Raw genomic sequence first — 22,302 nt, forward strand, 5'->3', positions numbered from 1 at the left:
ACCAATACTTGAATGGCACAGACGCACTTGCGAGCCTCTGGCTATGTGAGTGTCCATGGGCGGCGGCATCTCTTAACATCAGATGAGCCTCTTGCCCGTTTGCCTCCTATTACATCTTCCAGTCTTACTATTTCTTAAGACTTCTTCCCCTTAGAATCATCGCATCTCATTTAAGTCCAAACCCCTAAAAGCTTGCGCCGCTACCTAGGTACTATATGAGGATAAAAGTCAAGTTCTATATGTATTTGATCAAGAATAAGTGCGAGTAATAAGGCCGGCAACGCACTCGCAAGTCCTCTGGCATTGAGCCTCAAGCCTCGTGCATTTTTGCCCTGTTGTATAATTTTTTTTTAAAAAGCCAAGAAGAAACTGTCTAACATAAAAATTATGAAAGATATAGGGCAAAGTTGGTCTCAGAATGTATGGTGATAGGTGCAAAGCTATATGTGTGTGAACTAGCAACTAGATGCGCAATTTGCATAACCGGACGTGTCACGAATAAAATGTAAATCAGCTAAAAGAGAAGCCGGCGCTAAACTGCGCTCAATATTGCATGAAGTTAATCCCCCTGCTGTTAATGTTGCGACTTAACTATCCCAAGTCTGTTTAATCCTGTAATTTTTTGAACCGCTTTAATAAATACAGTTAAAAAATATTACTTTAACTAGGAACCCATTCGAAAGCTTACACAGTAGGTACTATATTTAAAAGTCGTTGCCAAATCTATTTCTAATAATTAAAAGTATATTTTATAAATATGGTAATAAAATAGATCTGTGTTATCTAATGGAAATAAATTATTACGATTTATATATTATTAGAGCAAGTGTGTGGGGTACACACGCCCCCATGTACATACCCTCACTTTCACACCATCACACAAGACAGCCGAATTAGGTATTAACTTGAATATATTGAATGATTTTTATTCATTTTTTTCTTTCGTAAATGTTTGCACCTTTTTGTATATTATACGAAAGATATATGTCTTTGGCTATATCTTTAGTATAGTTGTTTTTTTTTTAATATACAATGAATGATAGCTGTAGGATTACGAAATAAATAAATAATTATTAATAGTGAAAATGTGGTTACTATTTTGAATTATTTCTTCGTAATGCGGGTACTATTAGTAAACCTTAAAAATAACAAAAACAAGTATTTAAAGCGTACCTTTTAATGTTGTGACAGTTAATTATAATCATTGTATAATGAATGAGCCTCGGGGGATCCTTCACAGCAACGTGCAACTTTGCGACACATCTTTACCGACCCACCCCGAAGTTTATGAATTATGTATTTTAACTTTTCCACGTTAAATAAATTGCTATGTGACAAAATACCATTAAATCCTATGAATTGAATCATTCTTGGAAATATATTGAATAATGTATTAGATGTAGGTGTATTTTTACATTAAAATTGTAAAAGTATGCTCGCAAAGTATTTATTTACTGAAGGAGGTCTTAGAAGTTGTTTTGACAAATTATTGAAAAATGCTAAATGTGTACTTATACAGATTAGACTCTTTGTCTATGTCTATGTAACCCAGCATAAAGTTCATAATATGTGATATCGGTAAATAAAAAAGCTAAATTATTCGTTTAAACACAAATACTACAGTTTTCGTTACCATGGAAAAAGTATTCTAATTATCAAAGAAGAAATGTTTATTGTTTATTAACATAGCCTATGTTGTCCTAGTGGCATCAGCGTGCGACTCTCATCCCTGAAGTCGTAGGTTCGATCCCCGGCTGTGCACTGGACTTTTTTTCTATGTGCGCATTTAACATTTGCTCGAGAGATTGACAAATTATCATGAAACAGATACAGAAATCTGAGGCCCAAACCTTTTTAGGTTTCACCAATGTTTTTCTTTTTAATTATTTAATGTTATTTGATGTAAAGTTAAGTATTCTTAAATATTTCAACCGCATAATATCTAGGCTAAAATTGTATATTTCCTAATCATTCGTTTTAGTTTAACATTACAACTTTCATTTATAACTTATTCAGTATTTTACGTTGAAAAAACACAAAATAAAGAATTTAATTTATGCTTGAAGATGTTTTCCGTAACAAACCTAATGTTAGTGGATTTAGTTAAGCCATACAAATCCTTATCCTCCAACAAATGAGGGAGAAAGACTACGATCAGGGGTGTCAAGTCTATTTGCATTTGTCGTGACAAATTTATTATAACATTAGTACAACATGGACTATTTTCGTGTTTTGTAATTGTTTTATGTATAAAATAACTTTACCGTTTCCGAACTAAATTATAAAATATTAAATATCCTAAAATGTGCGAAGTTACTTAAGAGATATCTGAACAACAGAAAATATGTTTTCGACATTGTCAGAGAAAAAGAAACTTGGCTTACAACCTTCAATAGCGAATATGATTTCGTCTAATTTCAAGTTCATATCAGTTTTCTATATATCAAATTTTAATTATTATAACTATGTAGGTTAAAAATATTGTATATACTCTATATTTGAGTGTTTAGTCATTGTTTTTTTTTTGTACAAAATGCCGATGTCCTGTTCTGGTAAAGGAAATTCCCCAGGGCTCAGGGTTCTTCACAACGTTAATACGTTATGTTTTGATAATATGTGTAAATCAATTTACCTAAAAAAAACAGCTACCGTGACGCTATAACATTTTAGGTCTGGGCCTCAGATTTCTGTATATATTTCTGTTTGTTTTTTTCTAATAGGCAGGTAGGGGATTAGCCTTCTGTGCCTGACACAAACCGTCGACTGCGGTCTAAAGCATGCCGGTTTTCTCAAGATGTTTTCCTTTACCGTACGAGTATTTATTTATTTTTTTTTTTTTTTTTTGTATTTTTGTTATGTGTATGTTTGTGAATAAGGCAATAAAGCATAAATAAATAAATAAATATTTAATGCACACATAGAAAGTCCATTGGTGAGCACACGGGGTTCGATGAGAGTCGCACGCTAAAGCCTCTAGACCATCTATGCTCTTTTTGAAGGCATATTAAAGAAAGCTGATCAGTGTATTTTTTAATATTCAAATAGGATTGATTAAAAAAGCCGATTACCTAACATTTGGGTGATTTAAAATTTAGAATTCTTAACAATTTTGTATCTTGAAGCTCTCACATTTATGATTTTATGTAAACACCAAGCCCTTAGCGATAAAAACTTTCACAACGTTCAAACATAACAGTGGTGCGTCATATACACAGGTGTATTGTAAATTGTCAAACAGATAACTGTTACCGTTACCCTATGGGCCTTTATTACGGTATTATATTAGGTATTTTAATAATAAGGGGTGTGTCAGGCACAGGAAAAAAAATGATTCATATATATAAAATAGGCCAAGACCTAAAGGTTGTAGTCACTGTTTTTTTTAAATATATTTTGAATCCACCCATACAAGCTTGCCCATGCAATATGCAGCTTAGGTGTGACGTAATTCTAACTCAACTAAGACGGATTGCACGTGTGAATAAGACTGCAGGGGATTTGCCTAGGAAACTGTTGGGACGATTAGTTAGTCACTGTATAATCGTCTAAAATGGCTTCTATTTGTAATTGACTCTAATCTACTTTACGCCCTTTATTTTGTAAACTACATACATAGTCCTAGCCCGACAGTTTTGCCTTTAAACGTGACAAAATATTGTTACCATGGTTACCGACTTTTAACATGGACCATCATAACATACTCTGTATGAACTAATCTTACAGAGTATGTTACGTCACGTTTAATAACAAGACCGCGTCGGTATAGAGCGTGTTACGCTTGGGTTCTAAATTCAAAATATCAGTTATTTTACGATTATATTTAGTCTGTGTAAAGGCGCGAAACCGTTTTCTATAAAAATACAATGCAATTATTATTGAATTTTACAGACCCGTACTCGGGGTCGTCTATTAAGTGATAAGGATTACTTATGTCATAAAAAAAATTATGTAGCTTCACTATACGTCCCATTGAAAGCTAAAAAATCTCATTGTTCTACACTTCCTCAAAACACTTGTTGACTAATAAAGCATTCAAAGTAATAGACTACACTAGATTTTGTGCTTTTTTGATTATGTAATACAAACTACCATTAATTCTATTGTCTTTAGAATTAGGTTAAATGTCAAGCCGTTCGAGCAATATGTAGGAAATTGTACATTTTAAAGGACTTCAATTCAATTTAATAGAAAATGTACGGCACAAGTGAAGTGAAATTTAATGAAATTTCATATAAGTGCTGTTACGTTGACACGAGTCTTGATATGAGGCTTTCCATATGTGTGTATATAATAAAATATGGTTTATGAACTCATCAGTCACGGTTAGAAATATTGTGTTGAATAAAAATGTTTTGAGATAAAACGGTATTAATGTTTAACCAAATCAATTTTTACCTTTTTGAATTTGGAACTATTGTATAGATTATACCTAAAAGAAACCACGATCTTTTCTTTTTTCTTAACACAGTTTATAATTATATTTTTTTAAATTCATAGCAATATCTAAATATTCAGATGATAGTGGTTTCAACCAACTGGTTCTATAGTCGGCGTCCTGAAAAAGCCCTTAGGAACCCTCAATTTCGATTTCCTTTCCCATAAATTCTTATCCATGACTATATACCCAGTATGGATATATTTACGAAGGTTTGACATTAATTCCTCTTTACGACTCTAACAGGCATTTTACCACGTATAGGTACGTAATACCTGTAGTAGTTGAAAATATAAAAAAACTCTTCCTAATATAGCAAAATAGAATTTTCTTGTTGTAGTCTAGTCGACAAGTTGAAAATGGAACAAAATAGAGATACTACTCCTAAAATTATGTGCGATAGCTCATTGGATCCGGAATGACGTCTAGAAAAATGTGCTAAAAGCGTGTATTAGCACATGAAAAATTGCAAAAGTTATAGACCATTAAAGATGAAAAAATAATGGAATTTAGTTTTTTGCCAATATTTGATAAACTATTAATATTTAAGAAATTTCAAATAAAGATTCTGAAAGAGGAGGAAATTTCCAACAAAAACTCCTAACTCCCGGAACTCTATCTCCATTATTTATAATGTTAATTTAACGCTAAAAATAGGTCTGCGGGTGACATTTTTAGGATTCGCGCGTGGCGTCAAAAGCGACTACGGCACATTAATTAATTTATTTAAGGTATTGAATATTTTTTTTTAAATTTGAAAAAATTATGGTGTGTTCTGAACACTATAATTAATTTATTCCCGTTGAAAATTTTACTTAAAGTTAATTTTTCAACAAGGTTAATAATTGTTAACTAACGAAATTTTCTCGAACGACCGTCTTAATTGTAAGTGAAAAAAAATGTTTAAATAATGGTCGTAAAAATATTTTGCTTCGTAGAGCCTTTCTTACATACATACTTAACAAGATCGTGCCATAAAAGTTAAAAAAATATTTATACTTTGTTTATAACAATTTTTTTACTTAAACAAAAACTTAAAAATCCATGTAATGATGTTAAAAAAAAATTGTTTTTTCTCAATCATCATATAATCGTTTTTTTATTAATACAAGATATTTATTGATTTGCAAAAAAAAAAATTCCCGCCATTTGTTGATAATTTTTTTTTAAACAAATTGATTAAATCAATATTTTTTTAAAAAAATTTAACACAACTTTATTACATTAAAATTTTTATGATTTTTAAAAAAAAAAATTTTCCTTAATAACAATTTTTAATTGTTTATAATCTTTTTTTTTAATTTTCTATTGTTTAAATAATTAGTTAAGAAATTTTTTTGTAAATTTTTTGATTATCATGAATATTACTTTTATTTAAAATTAAAAAATTTTTTTTCTATACTTTGTTATATATGGTTGTTTTTGTTAATTTTAGGAGTTTTAGAAAAAAAATAAACAAAAGTTGAATATTTGTTTATAACAAATTGGTAAGTTAATAAACAATAGAATTGTTGATAAAAAAAAATTTTTTTTCTGTTACTTTATAGAAGACTGTCAATTATGATTTTTAGGAAAAAAAAATTTCTTAACTAATTATTTAAACAATAGAAAATTAAAAAAAACGATTATAAACAATTAATAAAAAAACTATTATATGATGATTGAGAAAAAAAAAATTTTTTTTAACATCATTACATGGATTTTTAAGTTTTTGTTTAAGTAAAAAAATTGTTATAAACGAAGTATAAATATTTTTTTAACTTTTATGGCACGATCTTGTTAAGTATGTATGTAAGAAAGGCTCTACGAAGCAAAATATTTTTACGACCATTATTTAAACATTTTTTTTCACTTACAATTAAGACGGTCGTTCGAGAAAATTTCGTTAGTTAACAATTATTTAACTTGTTGAAAAATTAACTTTAAGTAAAATTTTCAACGGGAATAAATTAATTATAGTGTTCAGAACACACCATAATTTTTTCAAATTTAAAAAAAAATATTCAATACCTTAAATAAATTAATTAATGTGCCGTAGTCGCTTTTGACGCCACGCGCGAATCCTAAAAATGTCACCCGCAGACCTATTTTCAGCGTTAAATTAACATTATAAATAATGGAGATAGAGTTCTGGGAGCCAAGAGTTTTTTATTAGAAATTTCCTCTTCTTTCAGAATCTTTATTTGAAATTTCTTAAATATTAATAGTTTATTAAATATTGGCAAAAAACTAAATGCCATTATTTTTTCATCTTTAATGGTCTATAACTTTTGCAATTTTTTATGTGCTAATACACGCTTTTAGCACATTTTTCTAGACGTCATTCCGGATCCAATGAGCTATCGCACATAATTTTAGGAGTAGTATCTCTATTTTGTTCCATTTTCAACTTGTCGACTAGACTATTGTGACTACTACATAAAGAGGCTGTGGAATATATATAAAAAGTATTATGAGCGAAGAACAGAGCCAAGAAGAGATCATTAACATTTAAAAAAATCATATAGGCTTTTAGACAACTTATATAATCAGAAATTAACACTAATTACTGAATTTGTGTTTGGCATACGCAATTAAATGCACTAAAATACTTTCTTAAATGTCGAGGTTAATGTATAATATGTAAAATTAATGCTTTTAACTTTATAGTTACTTAAATTACATTCTAGTAATCTAAAAAATGCAAATGTAGATTTCGGTATTTAAATTGGAAAAAGAAAGGAAACAATTTACCTCGCAACCCGCCTTCGGCAGTCGCAAGGGTGAACATTTTTTATTACAGTACGTTTTCTTTTGACATTTTCGATTTAGTTTCATTCGCAACAAATGCAGAGAAGGTTTATGCTTTACTATTTCGTTTTTATAAGCATTTCGGATTCCTGTGGTGTCTAAGAAAAATAAACATACTTGTAGTTTAATACATACATTTGATATTTACAAATATCTTCTGGTTGTTCTATGCAGTAAATAATCACAATTATTATTATAAAGCCTTTATTGCTTTTATATACTTTTATTGACACGCAGTGTCATATGTAAGGAAAACATAATATATTTTCCTATACAATATCTTGTCTATATTGTAATTTATATAAACTCTTTTGTAATGTTGTCTTTGCCGTCTGATCGACGATGTTTAATTTATGTCACTTGACATAATATATAGAAACGCAGTTGCGCCTTATTTATTCCCAGTATAAGCGATTGATACTATTATATATATATATATATATAAACATTGTTTTAGATACATAACCTAACTTAATCTAATTCATCAGATATGCCAGTTTTGATGATCAGCATGTCCTGTTATACATAGGCCTCTTCCAGCTGTTTCCATTCTTTTCTAATGTTAGCTCTTCTTGTCCAAGTTGTGTCTCCCATTTAACAAATAACAATTTAACTACGCTAAATTTAAATAATTGCTATAACGTAAAGATGTTAAGTTGTATTAGGTTACAGAGGACAAAAGGGTACGATATCTATGGTATATGCTTTCGTCTATTCGAAATGCGACCACTACTCAATAATCGTCTTTATCAGACCGACCTTTAAAGGGCAATGGTACGTTTCACTTAACCTTCAGTAAGTATAAAAGTTTAGCCTCAGAATTATCGATTCGGTTGCTATTTTTTACACAAGTCGTTCAATAGACTTCTTAATTTTGTATGTAATCTGTTGTACGTTAATAAAATTTTAGCGATGACATTTAAATTTTGACAGAACAAGCTGTCAACTCTCATAAGTCAGCTGTGTGTCAATTCTTTTGTAACAAAATTCTCGTGACTAACAAACTTGGCTTGTCAATGTAATGATAAACTGTTCGCAAAATCTATTAAATTGAGTAGGTACCTATACTTTGCGGTTTCCATTACGAACAAATATTGGTTCATTTGTTACGGCTTGTTGTTCGCTCGACACTACAGCGACATCATTTCAGAAATTAATTGACGCTATTATGCCGCCATGTTTTCATTTCTCCGGGTAATATAACAAATTTCAAATTCGGAGTAAATTAACGTCAGATGTAACTTTCAAGGTGATACAAAAATGAATAATTCCACGAGGTTTTCTGAGTTTTTTCTTTGAAATATATAGTATTAAATCCCTGAGTTCGAAAGCGGGTATTTTCTTTGTTCTAAGTGCGTCACGTGCTGAAGCATTTTATTATACGTGTTCTATCCTTGCGCTCTGAGAGCTCTACGCCGCGTGTTCTCAAGAGTCGTTTCCTTGCAAATGAAGCCCTCCTACAGCTATCAAGTCAACCACTACTATCATTTTAACATTTTTACAATAAGTGCTTCTTTAATGACACTTTTCCAGCCCTATTTGAGGAGAAACCCGTAAATATTTAATCCGTCCATTCATGTTACCTAGTGAGGATGTTATTCAATGTATTATGTAGGAATGTTTCTGTATAGACAAATGAAAATCATTAAGCAGACTACTATAATGAATTCTATACGAGGTCACGGAAATGTGACACAAATTCTCGTAATAAGTGAGACGAGTCACGATTGTGATGCCTGATGATGCGTTCGTCAACGAAAATGTATTCATCTATTCAGACTTAACATGAAAATTTTCTTTCTTTGTCTTATATATAGAAGGATTGCCTCGTCTTGCTTTAACCTAAAGCCAAACAAAAGAAATAATTAAACAAAACATGTTTTAATATATTTAAATGTTTGTAAACATTGATACAAAAATAACTATACGAATACAGTTCGGTTGGCGGCATGCCAACATTTTAAACGTTCTTTTATCTTTTGTCAACCGAAAAAATAAAAACAATAACGTGGTATTTGTTAGTGATGACAGGCACTTTATTACATTTTATTAACTAATGACTTTTGTTTACAGGTTCCGTGCTAGCGGTGGAAGTTCACTTTGAAAACAAAGACAGCGGCTTTTTTCTAAAACACACGGCAAGATGGAGTGGCGCTGGTCCACCACCAGAGCCTATGGGCACAGCCCTACCCGGTGCTCTTCTTTCCCTCGACCGTTTTACTGTCCTACAAGGTTCAGCTCCAGCATCAGTTAGAGCAACCTATGGGCCGTTCTCGACGAAGCAGACTGTCCCAGCGCGGTATGCGGTCCCGGACCCATTAGAACCACCTCGAAGGAATGCGACGTTACTGGAATTGCAAGACGCAACAGCACACAGACTTGACGTATCCGCCCATCTTGTATTCAGGGAGTTGCCTCGCGACGCTCCCGTGTTACGAGTACTCTTTCACACCGGAGGGGAAGGGGGCGCACGAAGAGCTGCTACAAGATTACGGAGAGTGTGTATAACGCTACACGCTAGTCTGGGCTCGAAGACTCTAACAGCAACATGCGGTCCTGAAGGAGAGGAAGGAGCTTGCCTCGCGGAGTTAACTGTGCCAGCAGCATGGTGGCCGGCAGATGGCAAAGGGAAGAGGCCGCCTCGTACATTGAAATTGGCGTATAGTGCAGCAGAAGCGAATAGTGGAGATGGTGGCGAGGGAGTCTGTGGAAAGGTTTCCGTGCAGCCAGCGTGGCCATTAGGCATTGTGACGTTAGCAGGTGCTAGGGCTGGGTATAGAGAGGCGAGGGCTGGAGACACAGCTCTACTACTACCTCGTGCACCGTTGTACCCTCATTTCCGTCTGCACATTCCTTTTGTTGTTCGCCGTGATGCCGGACACACCATCGGTCATGTTGTAATAAGGTAAGAATCAAATATCAATGTATTTTATAACGTAACTATAGTGTGTGTAACGAAGAGTGATTGATTCAGACGTGTTATTCGCTCCGAATCTCTGTACCATGTTACTGAAAAGCATTACTTTTCATATACAGAAAATGAAGTATAAATCAGTATCAATCATCGTTCCCAAGTTAATACGGTGTAAAGAGCCCTCAGTAAGCTCTCAAGTCTTGACATTGAAGCGCAAATTGCTGTCACCATGAAAACCTCTCGGCGATGTCATCAACGACCGCCTACTCACTAGTCAAGTGTGAACTAACAGTACTAAGTACTTACCTAGATAGTTCCGGTTTATAACATTCCTTAAATTAATAATGTATTAAATTTCCGGCAACAGAATTCTTAATTTGTGTCAGTTAACTTGTGAGCAGTGTTGGCCTAGTGGCTTCAGCGTGCGACTCTCAACCCTGAGATCGTAGAATCGATCCTCGGCTGTGCACCAATGGACTTGCTGTCTATGTGCGCATTTAACATTCGCTCGAACGGTGAAGGAAAACATTGTGAGGAAACCAGCTTGCACAGCACAGCAGCAGCCTTAGACCCAAAAAGTCGACGGTTGTGTCAGGCACAGAAAGCTGATTGACAAATGATTATGAAACAGATACAGAAATCTGAGGCCCAGACCTAAAAAGGTTGTAGCGCCAACTTGTATATTTACTTATAAACTATATTGTAAATAAATCCTTCACGCAAAATTGTTTTGACGTAACTTCGATATTTTTGAAGGGTTAATACAGATACTGTAGAAAATTGATATTCCGTGTCAAGATAGGTAAAAATGGCGAGCTTCAACTAGATTTATCGTTGCTACAAAGTTGATGCTGCACTAATGGAGAGCTTTAAGCACCGCTTGACTTTTCGTTGGAAATCAGGTCAACTTGTCAGTTCCCACACGTTAGAGTTTCGACCATTATGAAACTAAATTCAATTCTGGAAACACAAGCTTTGGTTATAGACACTCATATATCTACGCTATTATGTCTATATGTATAGACGTATGTCGGCAAAAGGACTTAATATTAAACTATTATTTTTTATATGATAAGGCAAGTCTACCGACTAGACTACCGCCCATAAACGGCAGACATCGCAGCCCATGGACACCAAGTTTTTTAACTATATATGTATATACAGGTTGGCCAAAAAGTCCCTGTATGTTCCCTACCGAAAAGTGACCCTGTATTACAAGTTTTGGTGCATTTAATAGGGATTTTGAAAAGGTATTACGCATGGCCATCAGTGGCTCGGTCCACGGAACCCGAAGCATTCTCCTCCAGCACCACATTTTCAGAGCGTCTGCCACATCTCGCAAGGTCCACGTTTCTGCATTAATAATCTAGCTATGTTTTATGTTTGAAGGATGAAAGTGAAGTCCGGATTGAGGCTGGTAAGCGTGAACGCTGCGAACTCTCATTGGGCGGTCACTGCTGAAGTCAAGCCTAGGTCTGCAACTGTCACGGCGACACGTCTCGAACAACCACTACGGGATGATGATGGACTTGAATTGTAAGTGATTTCTTGTATTTGTTATATATATAGGTTTTTTATGTAACGGATCAGACGGGAAGAAAACACATCTGATGTTAAGTCATACCGCCACCCATGGACACTCACAAATACAGAGGGCTCGTAACAGCGTTGCCGGCCTTTAAATATTATAATTGATAATGGGTCAAATCATGACTTTAAGTTAAATTTGCGTATATAAGCTAGTAAAAATATAATTTATTAATATAGCTTCAATGTACACTTTATACGGTTGTACAAATAATAATGGTTCTAAATTAACATTTATTGCCACTTCACAAATTGGAAGCGTAGAACGGACGAGAACTGGCAATAAAGTCTCCATCACTCTTTTAATTAGTTAATTTTTTACAAATTGTTTGTAAGGAGCTGCTGCCATTATGCTCCTAATCACATATAAAATCAATTATAAATTATAAAAAGCCTTTATTGCTGTTTATCTTACATGCTAAATATAAACTAAATGTTCCTAAAGTAATATAGTATTTATTATACATATTATCTATCGGCAAACGGTTATTATTTACATCTTGTCTTCTCCAAATTTTTCCAATCTTGATGTTCTCTAGCTCTTCAAATCAGCATTGAATATGCTTCATTTTTTATATCGTCCTCTCATCTTCTTATGTGCCTTTCGTTTCCCACATCCTTACAATGCTGTTCCAAATTTGCTTCTTTTCTCTCACAAAACCCAATATTATACTTCAAATAATCGATATCTTAAGTAATGTCAAGCTTGGACTGTTAATTCAAGAAGTTTTAATGTAAATGTTAGTCTATGGATAGAAATAAATAAGCATATAAATGTGTTAAATTCTATTCCTCTCTTCATTATCGTATAAGTAATATAAGAACTTGTAAAAGTTACAATTTATACATTTGCTGGAAACTCAATCATATATTTTAATTAATGTTGAAATAACATGTCTTCTTAATATGCCTGAGGCAAGACAACCAAATGTAATTCTCCCTTATAAGTTTTGTCTTCATAAAGTTTATATAAAGTTGGGAAAATCTCGAGTAATTTCCCAAAGGCTCCATTAGAGGTACCTTTTTGTTCACTTTAATTCTACTTGAATTGGAATTGCGGCTTTAACTTCAAATATATGTATTACTTTTAACTTTCACAATTTACTGGATGTCTGTCTCGACCTCGTAAGCCTATTTATTATTTTACATTTATATTCTGAAAAAATATATAAACGATAGAAAAATGGAAACACAGATGTAGCAACTCCGATACAGCTGAAATTACTTAGTTATTCCTTCCACATGTTGATGCAGTCTATTCAATAGTTAAAGATGTAACCAACGGGACTGAGCACACACATGTCACAGGTCATGGTGGATTCTCATCGTTCTTCACAGATTTAGAGTTAATCAAAATGCTGCCTGTCCTTATATACAGCTGAAGAGACGGTATTATCAATCAATCAATCAAAATACGTTTATTCAGTTTAGATGCGTCTTAGAGCATGCTTATGAATGTCAAAAACGTTTACAAAATTCACGAAAGAGCAAAACTACGCCATCCGTTCGCAAAACTACCAGGAGGCCTTGTTGAAGAAACTTGAAGTTGTTAACAGAAATAAATAGTCTTTAACTAGACTAGTTACAAATGCTGTTTTGTTAATGATAATATATATACGCACATATGTTACTTAATCTTCAACGACAATATAGTCGGGGGGAAAAATATTTATTATTTAAAAAGTCCGGCGACATTAACACGACCTTCAGAAATGAAGAGCGCGAAATAAATTAATATAGGCCTATTGGGATAATTTAGCTTATATAATATAATTTTTGTAATTGGTCCTGTTAAAGATGAAAATTATTCTCGAAAATAATTGTTGCTAACCGATTATTGAGTTTCTATGTTTTTTCTTATGGAACAGGGGGCAAACGGGCAGGAGGCTCACCTGTTGTTAAGTGTCAGCATGGTCATGTTCACCTATTATTAAATATTTTGCAAGAAATATTCACGCATACTTATAGAAGATATCTTGAAACATACACGTTACCTTGGGAACCTGACTTTCGGGATTATATTTATCTTTGGTTAACGTTTTTAAAATTCCTCACACTATAAACATTTCGAGTGCCGAGCAGTCGTGGTTAATTCCGTAAATATTTTCGTAATATCTAATATATAAAATTCTCGTGTCGCGGTGTTTGTAGTTAAACTCCTCCGAAACGGCTCGACCGATTCTCATGAAATTTTGTGTGCATATTGGGTATGTCTGAGAATCGGACAACATCTATTTTTCATCCCCCTAAATGTTAAGGGTAGCCCACCCCTATTTCTTTTTTTAATTTTTAGATTAATTTTTTTATGATACAGCATTAAAAAATACAAACAACTCCTAATTTTCACCCCTCTAGATCAACCCCTATTTTTTATTATAAATGATATACATGGCAAAACGACGTTTGTCCGGTCAGCTAGTATAATATATATCCGTAGAAGATTTAGTTAATATCACACCTCAAGTATACAAATCTAGAATTCACTGGCCTTATAATTATGTTCTATTAATATTCATAACTGTACTCGATAACTAGATTTAAGCCAGGTGCTCTAATATACATTTAATATAAGAAAACTTGTTTTGCAAAAAATATTGTCGTTATTAAAAGTTAACGGTTACTTAGGTCAGTAGTAAAAATCTAAATCTATTCGTATATTACTCATATTTATTTATGTACACTTCATTGCAAGAAGTACAGTACAAATAAAATAATTAAAAATTATCTCTAAACACTTAAATGTTATTGGTTCTTCTCTTGACTGTTATTGTACAATGACTAACGGATGTGTCAATTATCTGAACCAATAGTTAATTAAAGGAACTGGTAATTAATGTGTCATGAGAAAGGATGTCTACTGTTAAGTAATCTAAACCCTACCATGGCTTAGTGGTTAAGCAATTGTTTAATATAGATTACGGGAGTTCATAATCCTGAATAATAGATTAAAATTTTATTTTTATTTTGTACACAGTTCTTTTTCAGAAAATTAACAAATCGTATTAAAAGATAAATAGGTTTTATTAATATCGAAGGTTTTATCTACATTATTTACAATCTTACATTACGTAATAATAATTAATAAATAACTTATATAAATTAAAAATGTTTCGTCCCTGTGGCAGTCTCATGAATACATGGAACATCCTTCTGAGAGGCTTAACCTTTCAAGAATTCCTTAATTATTCATAGAATTGATAAATAAGGTGTCCAACCTCGCCATTGATTGAATTGTGCACTATCCGTTAACTCACACTACTTCATTTCCTATGTGTGTGTGTTCATATGGAAAATCTATCTTATACTAGCAGACCCGGTTAAGCGATGCTGTGGCTAAGGTTTTTGTTATATTACATAGTAGTAAACTATTCAAGGGAAACGGTTGGAGAACACCAGTCATGGGGACCACCATGCTTTTTTGGTGGCTATGCCATTAAATTGTAGCTTATGGGAATCGTTGGTACTTTCAACACAGCGCCATCTGTAAGAATTGTGACTGTCAAATAATAAACAAATAATTTGCAATAAAATAATATTGCGGGTATAAATTAAGATGTACGCTATCCTATCTTTTAAGTTAGATCAAACTGCAAACAATGTGCAAATTTGATTGAAATCGGTTAAGTAGTTTAGGAGTCCATTGCGGACAAACAACGTGTCGCGTAATTTATATATATTAAGATAGATATGTTTTATCACTTTACTACATATTATTACATAATAATGTACACGTTATTTAATCTAATTAGGATTAGAAGGTCAAGGCCATTAAACATGAATGGCGCCAAACGCGCAAAGCGAGTTCATCAACATAATGAACGAGAACATTGCCATTCAGAATAGACTATAGAAATTGCGTGTCTCCTAATGAGAACTTCTAGGTATTTCAAAGACATTGACTTTTAACCTGTTTCGTAATAAATTTCGCATTTTTGATTGGGATACACTCTGTATGTAGTAGGTACGTTATTATACGATCGTTATAATGCGATATGGGATTAGATATATTAGGATAATTACGACCTCATCTAGAATAATCCTTAATGCTCACATTTCTGGCTCCCAAATACCAGCTTCTTCCTTTTGACCAAATTCAGCGAATGGCTTGTGGAATTGTCAATCGACTTGATTCTCTCTCGCTAAAAAGTGTACTATGGAGTACTGAAGAGTTGTTTGGGGTGACCCCTCCTGTCTCGTTTCATCACAGAACGAGCCGTATTAACTCGAAATTTCATCTGCATCACCTTGATGGCTTTTGTGAACTAGTGAACTGTGGAATTGACTCCCGATGAGGGTCTTCTCTGTTAGATACGACTTACAATAAAAAAATCATTCTTCTCCTACAAAGGCCGGCAACGCACCCACGCACGCACTAAAATGGGTGTCCATGGCCTGCGATTACTGCCCTTATTGGGCGTCCTGATCGCCCTATGCTATAAAAAAATTATAATAATCATAATAGCGAAACCATTCGGAGTGAAGTTAGCAAAATGGCAATAAACAATTGAAGTAAGCGCTTTCAAAGAGGTTGACATAACCTTGACACATTAAACACTCATTAAAACAGTTCATTAAAAACTACTTTTTCGGCTGAAGTGAGCATAAACATTTCGGGCAAGTATTTGAAAAAGTGCAGTGTTGGTCTAGTGGCTTCAGCGTGCGACTCTCACCCCACAGGGCGTAGGTTCAATCCCCTGCTGTGCACGAATAGTCTCTCTATGTGCGCATTTTAACGTTCGCTCGAGCGGTGAAGGAAAACATCGAAAGAAAACCGGCTTGCCCTAGACCCAAAAAGTCAACGGCGTGTCTCAGGCACTTGGATAATCATCTACTTGCCTATTAGATTGACAACAAATGAAACAGATAGAGAAATCTAAGGCCCAGACCTAAAAAGGACACAGATTTATTTATATTTTATTTCAAAAAGTATATACAAATCGTTGGTCTTTAATTACAATACCGCAAGAAAACGTTAATATTTTTCTAGAATAAAAGAGTTCTGAACTTTTTAAAAGTTTTTTAATAAAAGATTTGTATGGTTATTTTCATTATCGTATACTTTATTTCTTTTATTATATTGGACTTGAAGGTATAAATAATTGTGTGGTGGTAATATAATATATAGTTTTTCCGTCCACCAGCTCGTCGAACTACTACTACTAATCCATGGTCTGGGAGTTTATAAATGCGAGATAACTACTTCAATAATGGGAATAATTTGATGTCCCTAAACTAACCTCTTTAATAAAAATAACTGTTTATAGGGAAGGAGAAGAAAGTGGCGCTGGTGGTCCCGGTTGGGAAGAGGTCCTTACGTGGTTGGTGGAAGTCGGGGCAGAGGGCGAAGGAGACAGCGACGGCTCTGAAGGAGAGTCTGGTAGAGGCACTGCGAGACTTAGCTGGTCAGCTAAGGTGTCTTCAACAGCAAGCAGTGCATCCACGACTGAAGAAACACCACACGAACATAGAGTTAACACTCGACTCGATATTGAGAAGGATGACATTCAGGCTGTGCTGCCCATATCTAAGGTAGGTCCGAGTTGATACATAGCGATAAAGAAAGAAAGAAAAGATGATGTTCAGTTAAAAGAGAAAGTGCGCTACCCGCACAGGATTCCCTGTGTCGTAGTCTTTTCCATTTGACATTTTTTTTATGTTACTGGCAGACGGGCAGGTGGCACACCTGATGTTAAGTGATACCGCCGCCTATGAACACTCGCACTGCCAGAAGGCTCGCAAGTGCGCTGCTGGCCTTTAAAATTATTAATGATTTTAGGTGCATGACGTAATGATTTCTACATAACACTTACAATTTTATAATTAAACTACTGTTGCACAAGAAGAATACTTTCTGTTTCAGCATAGGACAGGTTGAGAAGATGTTGCTTAAGATTGTTAGTGAATGTATAATGTTTTGAAAGTGGTTGAAGAAGAAAGGGTAGGAGAAAAAGCATTACACAAAGAAAGTGCTTTTTTTAGTAGGTTATATATTTACGTTATATATGGTGTGGTGTGGTCAATCTTTGTTTTAATATATATAATTTGATATTGGCATTTGGGATTTCGCGCTAATCATCTGTGAATCTCCCTTAAGCCCCGTAGAATGTTAAACGCAAATCTTCGAGACTGTAACTGACATTCTTGATCTTGTACATCAGACACTTTTATATACTAAAAGGCTAGGTGTAAAATTTAGTCAGTACCATAATAATTATTTATAACACTTACTAGTAATTTTAAAACGTTGTTATTTTTATTGTTACTACGTACTGTTGTAACTACGTACGCCTTTTGTAGTTTTTAAAAAATCTTATAAAAATCTATTTGTAGAATTTACGAAATGTTGTGGTTTATTTAGTAACGAAGAAATCATTCCTACTTTAATACATTACTATGTATTTAATGTATATACACATAACATTATATAAAAATAACACCAATTATGTGGTATAGACTCTATTAGCGTAGCCACTGATTTTATTTTTATTTAAAGTAGATTGAGTTTCCATGCGAAAACATACATTCCCCCGGGACGAATACAGAAACTATTTAAATAAACCGTGACCATTTGAGCAGACTAAACGCTTTTATTAAAACCATTGACGCTGAACAATCAATAGCCTTCAATCAATTAAATTGATTCACATTTGTTGGAGTTTTATGGCATCACAAAATAAAAGAGACATTCAATATAATTCAGCGCTCTATCTACATGTTAAATTAGTATATAAATATATAATAATAATTAATAAGTGCGTGTGTATAAAGTACACATGTCAGAAGTCATGTCATATTTATACAAATCTAAAACTTGAGATTTACGAGACTTGGAGGGAGGGAAACAGGATAATATGTTAGGAATTTAATGAATTTGTGTCGAAAATTAATACAAATTATAAATTTAATTTTAGGTTAGTTTTATTTTCATAGGTTCAATGAGCAAGATAAATTCCAGGGATGCGTGTACTAGGTTAATATTTAAAACCCCAATTCGAACAAATCCTGTAACAATTAACAATGATAATCGTATAGCAAGTGTCACTCTATTTCATTTAACTTTACGATATTAGGGCTGGAACGAGCCAGGCGCACGAAATTCACAATTTATTAAGACCTTGATAGTAACGATAAACTAAGAAGCCTTAATTGGTTCAAAGATTAGAGCCTTTTTGGTTACGATAGCTTAATTGTTCGGATTATAGATTGATTTGTTATGGGTGTGATAACGGTAAGTTGATTTAAATATCTGAAGTAACTTTTGGTCGCAATTGGTCACGCAACCTTTTTATCAGAGGTTCACATATCAATCGTAGTTGAGATGTTGGTTATAAGTTATTCTACATTCTAATTATCATTAGCAGAAATGTAATTAATACAATAAAAGAACAATAAAAACAATAACTAATATTAAAATATAGTAACTAAAACATATTATTAAAAGGAGTCCCTTTAGGCAAGGTTCCGAAGATACTGGCAGTTTTCCTTTCTGAATAGCTAAATATAGCAGAAATTATATAGAGAAAAAATACTGTACCTATACCTAGAACGGGAATCCAAGAATATATACTGCACATAAAATGTGATTTATTTTTTACACAAACGTGTTGAAAGTGAATTAAAATATACAATTGTTCAATTAGAATAACGGGCTGACTGGAGATCTTACAATCGATTGAGCACTCCTTTTTCGAAAAGAACGCTATCTGCGTTCTTGAACATGTCTGTTAACCGCTTATTCGTAAAATCTAAATCAGTCTTATTGTACGATTTCAACTTAGTCGTCTCTTTTCATCATAGCGTAAACACAATTTGGCAAAAAGAGATAAAAGGGTACTTTTTTATTTAAACTTAATTACATTAAAAGACAAACAAATAACAAAAATTAATAGTGATACAACGGGCGGCCTTATCGCTAACTTCTTCTAGGCAATCCCAGTTTGTATAGGACTATAAAAAGCAATATTATGTGCAAGAAATGCATAACCAAATCCACAAAAATAAAATTACAAGTACCTAACATTGAAATTATATAATTAACAAACTTAATAATAAACCAAAAATCTAAAAGCTAATCTCACGGTTCATTTACAATGCAATACAAAAGAATGATTAACTTTATAGCCTGTATTTCTTTCACTTTTAAAATTATTATTGAATTTATATTCATATTTATTATTTTTTAATGTTAAAATACATTTATGAACCAAAATCAATCAATTTAAAAGCGCCGTTGAATACAGTAATTTCGTGATAAATTTGTGTGGTTACTGTCAAACAACTTATCAATAGCCATTATGTAATATAAAATTTAATCCCATTTATTTGTAAGTCATTTGTGGAGTGGTACAATTTAAGGTGCTAACACAAACTTTAGGTTGGGCTGGGTCAGACATTTATGTATGTTAACTGATTCCTCATTTGTGCATTTTTAAATTCTAACAGAATCTTCGGGTTTAACGAAAGCTTTAGCTTAACACTAGTGATGGTCTAGTGGCTACAGCGTGCGACTCTCGTCCTTGGGATCATAGGTTCGATCTCCGCCTGTGCACCAATGGACTTTCTGTCTAAGTGCGCATTTAGCATTCGCTCGAACGGTGTAGGAAAACATCGTGAGGAAACAGATTTAATATAAACTTTTATCTGTGCTTATTTAACTTATTTCGAAATTCGTAGTATTTGACTTCAAAAAAGCAGTCAGTCTTCTCCAAAGAACTTATCTAATCGGTAGTAACTTTAATTAAACAACAGTACTTTGTTTTATATTAACTTGGAAGTTTATTAATCATTTCTCAGTAGTTCTATTAAGCCTCAGGGTGATAGCCGTTTCATTGATGAACAAAACTCATTTCCTTATAAACAGATAATTTAAATAGTCGTATGAATTGACCTGAGACCTCTCTTAATTAATATGATATCATTTCAATGGAAGTGCCGTTATCTCTCTTGTTAATTATGTGTCTTTAATGATGTAAGATGTGAATTTAACCTGTTTGTTATCAAATACATTAATTTTTCTCTCGTACTGTATTTTTTTTATTCGCCGCAATGGCAGGCTGAGGTTTTTTGACTAAAGGGCAGGCTGAGGTCTTTTGACTAAAGGGCAGGCTGAGGTTTTTCGACTAAAGGGCAGGCGGAAGTTTTTCGACTATACCGCCCTTTATTGTTATGTTACAGGCTCGCGTGTATTAGTTAAAAAATCCTTTTTCTACACCGAGATGTGTTACGCTTACGCTAGAGAAATAACAATAGTTTCAATATTTAAGTAAAAATGTATTATAACTGTCTTTGGCTTATATATTGTTGTAATAACGAATATGTTTGTTTTACATGATTTGTTACGTGTATACCGGTACCTAGGAAAATAACAAAATTAAAATTAATTAGAACACCAATTATTTCAGTTATTCAAAGACAAGATAAAAAAAGTCACACGTGAAGATGCAATGCGAACATTTAAAAGTTCAGAAACCACCAACTTTTACAATTTGTATATATTAAGTAATCGTCCGGTGTATATAGGTAATTAGAAAAATATGAGAATAACTTTTAGTAATCCTAAAACATATTGAAACAATTATACACAGTTACCTTAAAAAATGTTATATTTTCAGAACTGGGAGGTACTTAACACTGCGGTATTGACCGGACGACAAGTGTCCCAAGCCATGAAGGTTCTAATTGTATCGCAGGCCGGTCAAGTTGCTGACGTCACACTGCAAAGCTCTTGCCATTCGGAGGACGAGAGTGTCCTTAAGGTACGTCAATTTGTGTAGGCGTCCTTCAATTGATTGGAAGCTATCAGTTAATATTCTATTAATTTGCTTTGTGAGTCGAATATCTTAGGGAAATATAAGTATCACCCGATTGCATCCAATTATGAATGCTTTTCTTGACATCACTTTTGACCCTTTGTCAGTGTAATGTAAGTCGAAATTCCTTTCGCCTTAATATAGGTTTTTACTATCTGTTCGGTTTTCTGGAATAAACATCTAAGTAACTAAATAAAACTATAAAATATTTTTTTCTAACTTTTCATTATTTTCCATAAAAACGTTCCTATTGTTCAAGGAATACATTTAAAAAAAGACTCGACTTGATCCAGTCGTCAAATTTTAGTTAAAATAATGACGTTGAAGTTGTAACTGTATATAGTTTCATTATAGGTAAATATATAATATATATTTAAACTTACTAAATACTTTTTCGAACAGGTTTCATCATCGTGCAGTTCCGTATACGTTGATGGTTCAGAAATTCGTGGATCGTCGAACGCGTCTGTAATTGTCAAATATGGAACCTACACAGGCCTCGCTAGGTTCACTGTTTGGATGCCGGAATATCCTCTGGAAATTGACGTTGATGACAACCGACTATCACAAGTTAAAGGTAATAAAATTACAATATTCCTGGATCATTTTGTATCTTGATAAAGACTCAAATATATACAAATTTCTTTGTGTAAAGAACAAGTAGGAAAATTGTCCTAAAATTAGTTAAACTTCGCTTCTTAACGTTACTCATAATTAGACATCGGATTATATGCACTATCAAAATGCCAAAATATGCATGCAAATAT

General features: G+C 33.2%; 1 protein-coding gene across 2 annotated transcripts in view; it reads left to right on the plus strand.

Moving 5' to 3' along the window:
- LOC125053309 (transmembrane protein 132E) overlaps positions 1-22,302 on the plus strand; it is an 86,055-nt gene that overhangs the window by 41,946 nt on the left and 21,807 nt on the right. For both annotated transcript variants that reach the window (XM_047654629.1, XM_047654630.1), the window contains exons 2-6: positions 9,299-10,130; positions 11,529-11,675; positions 16,991-17,255; positions 21,338-21,481; positions 21,938-22,112. In XM_047654629.1, coding sequence (XP_047510585.1) covers positions 9,299-10,130; positions 11,529-11,675; positions 16,991-17,255; positions 21,338-21,481; positions 21,938-22,112 — 1,563 coding nt within the window. The remainder of the gene's footprint in view (positions 1-9,298; positions 10,131-11,528; positions 11,676-16,990; positions 17,256-21,337; positions 21,482-21,937; positions 22,113-22,302) is intronic.

The sequence above is a fragment of the Pieris napi genome, chromosome 10 (genome assembly GCF_905475465.1).
Source record: "Pieris napi chromosome 10, ilPieNapi1.2, whole genome shotgun sequence".
Taxonomy (NCBI): Eukaryota; Metazoa; Arthropoda; class Insecta; order Lepidoptera; family Pieridae; genus Pieris; species Pieris napi.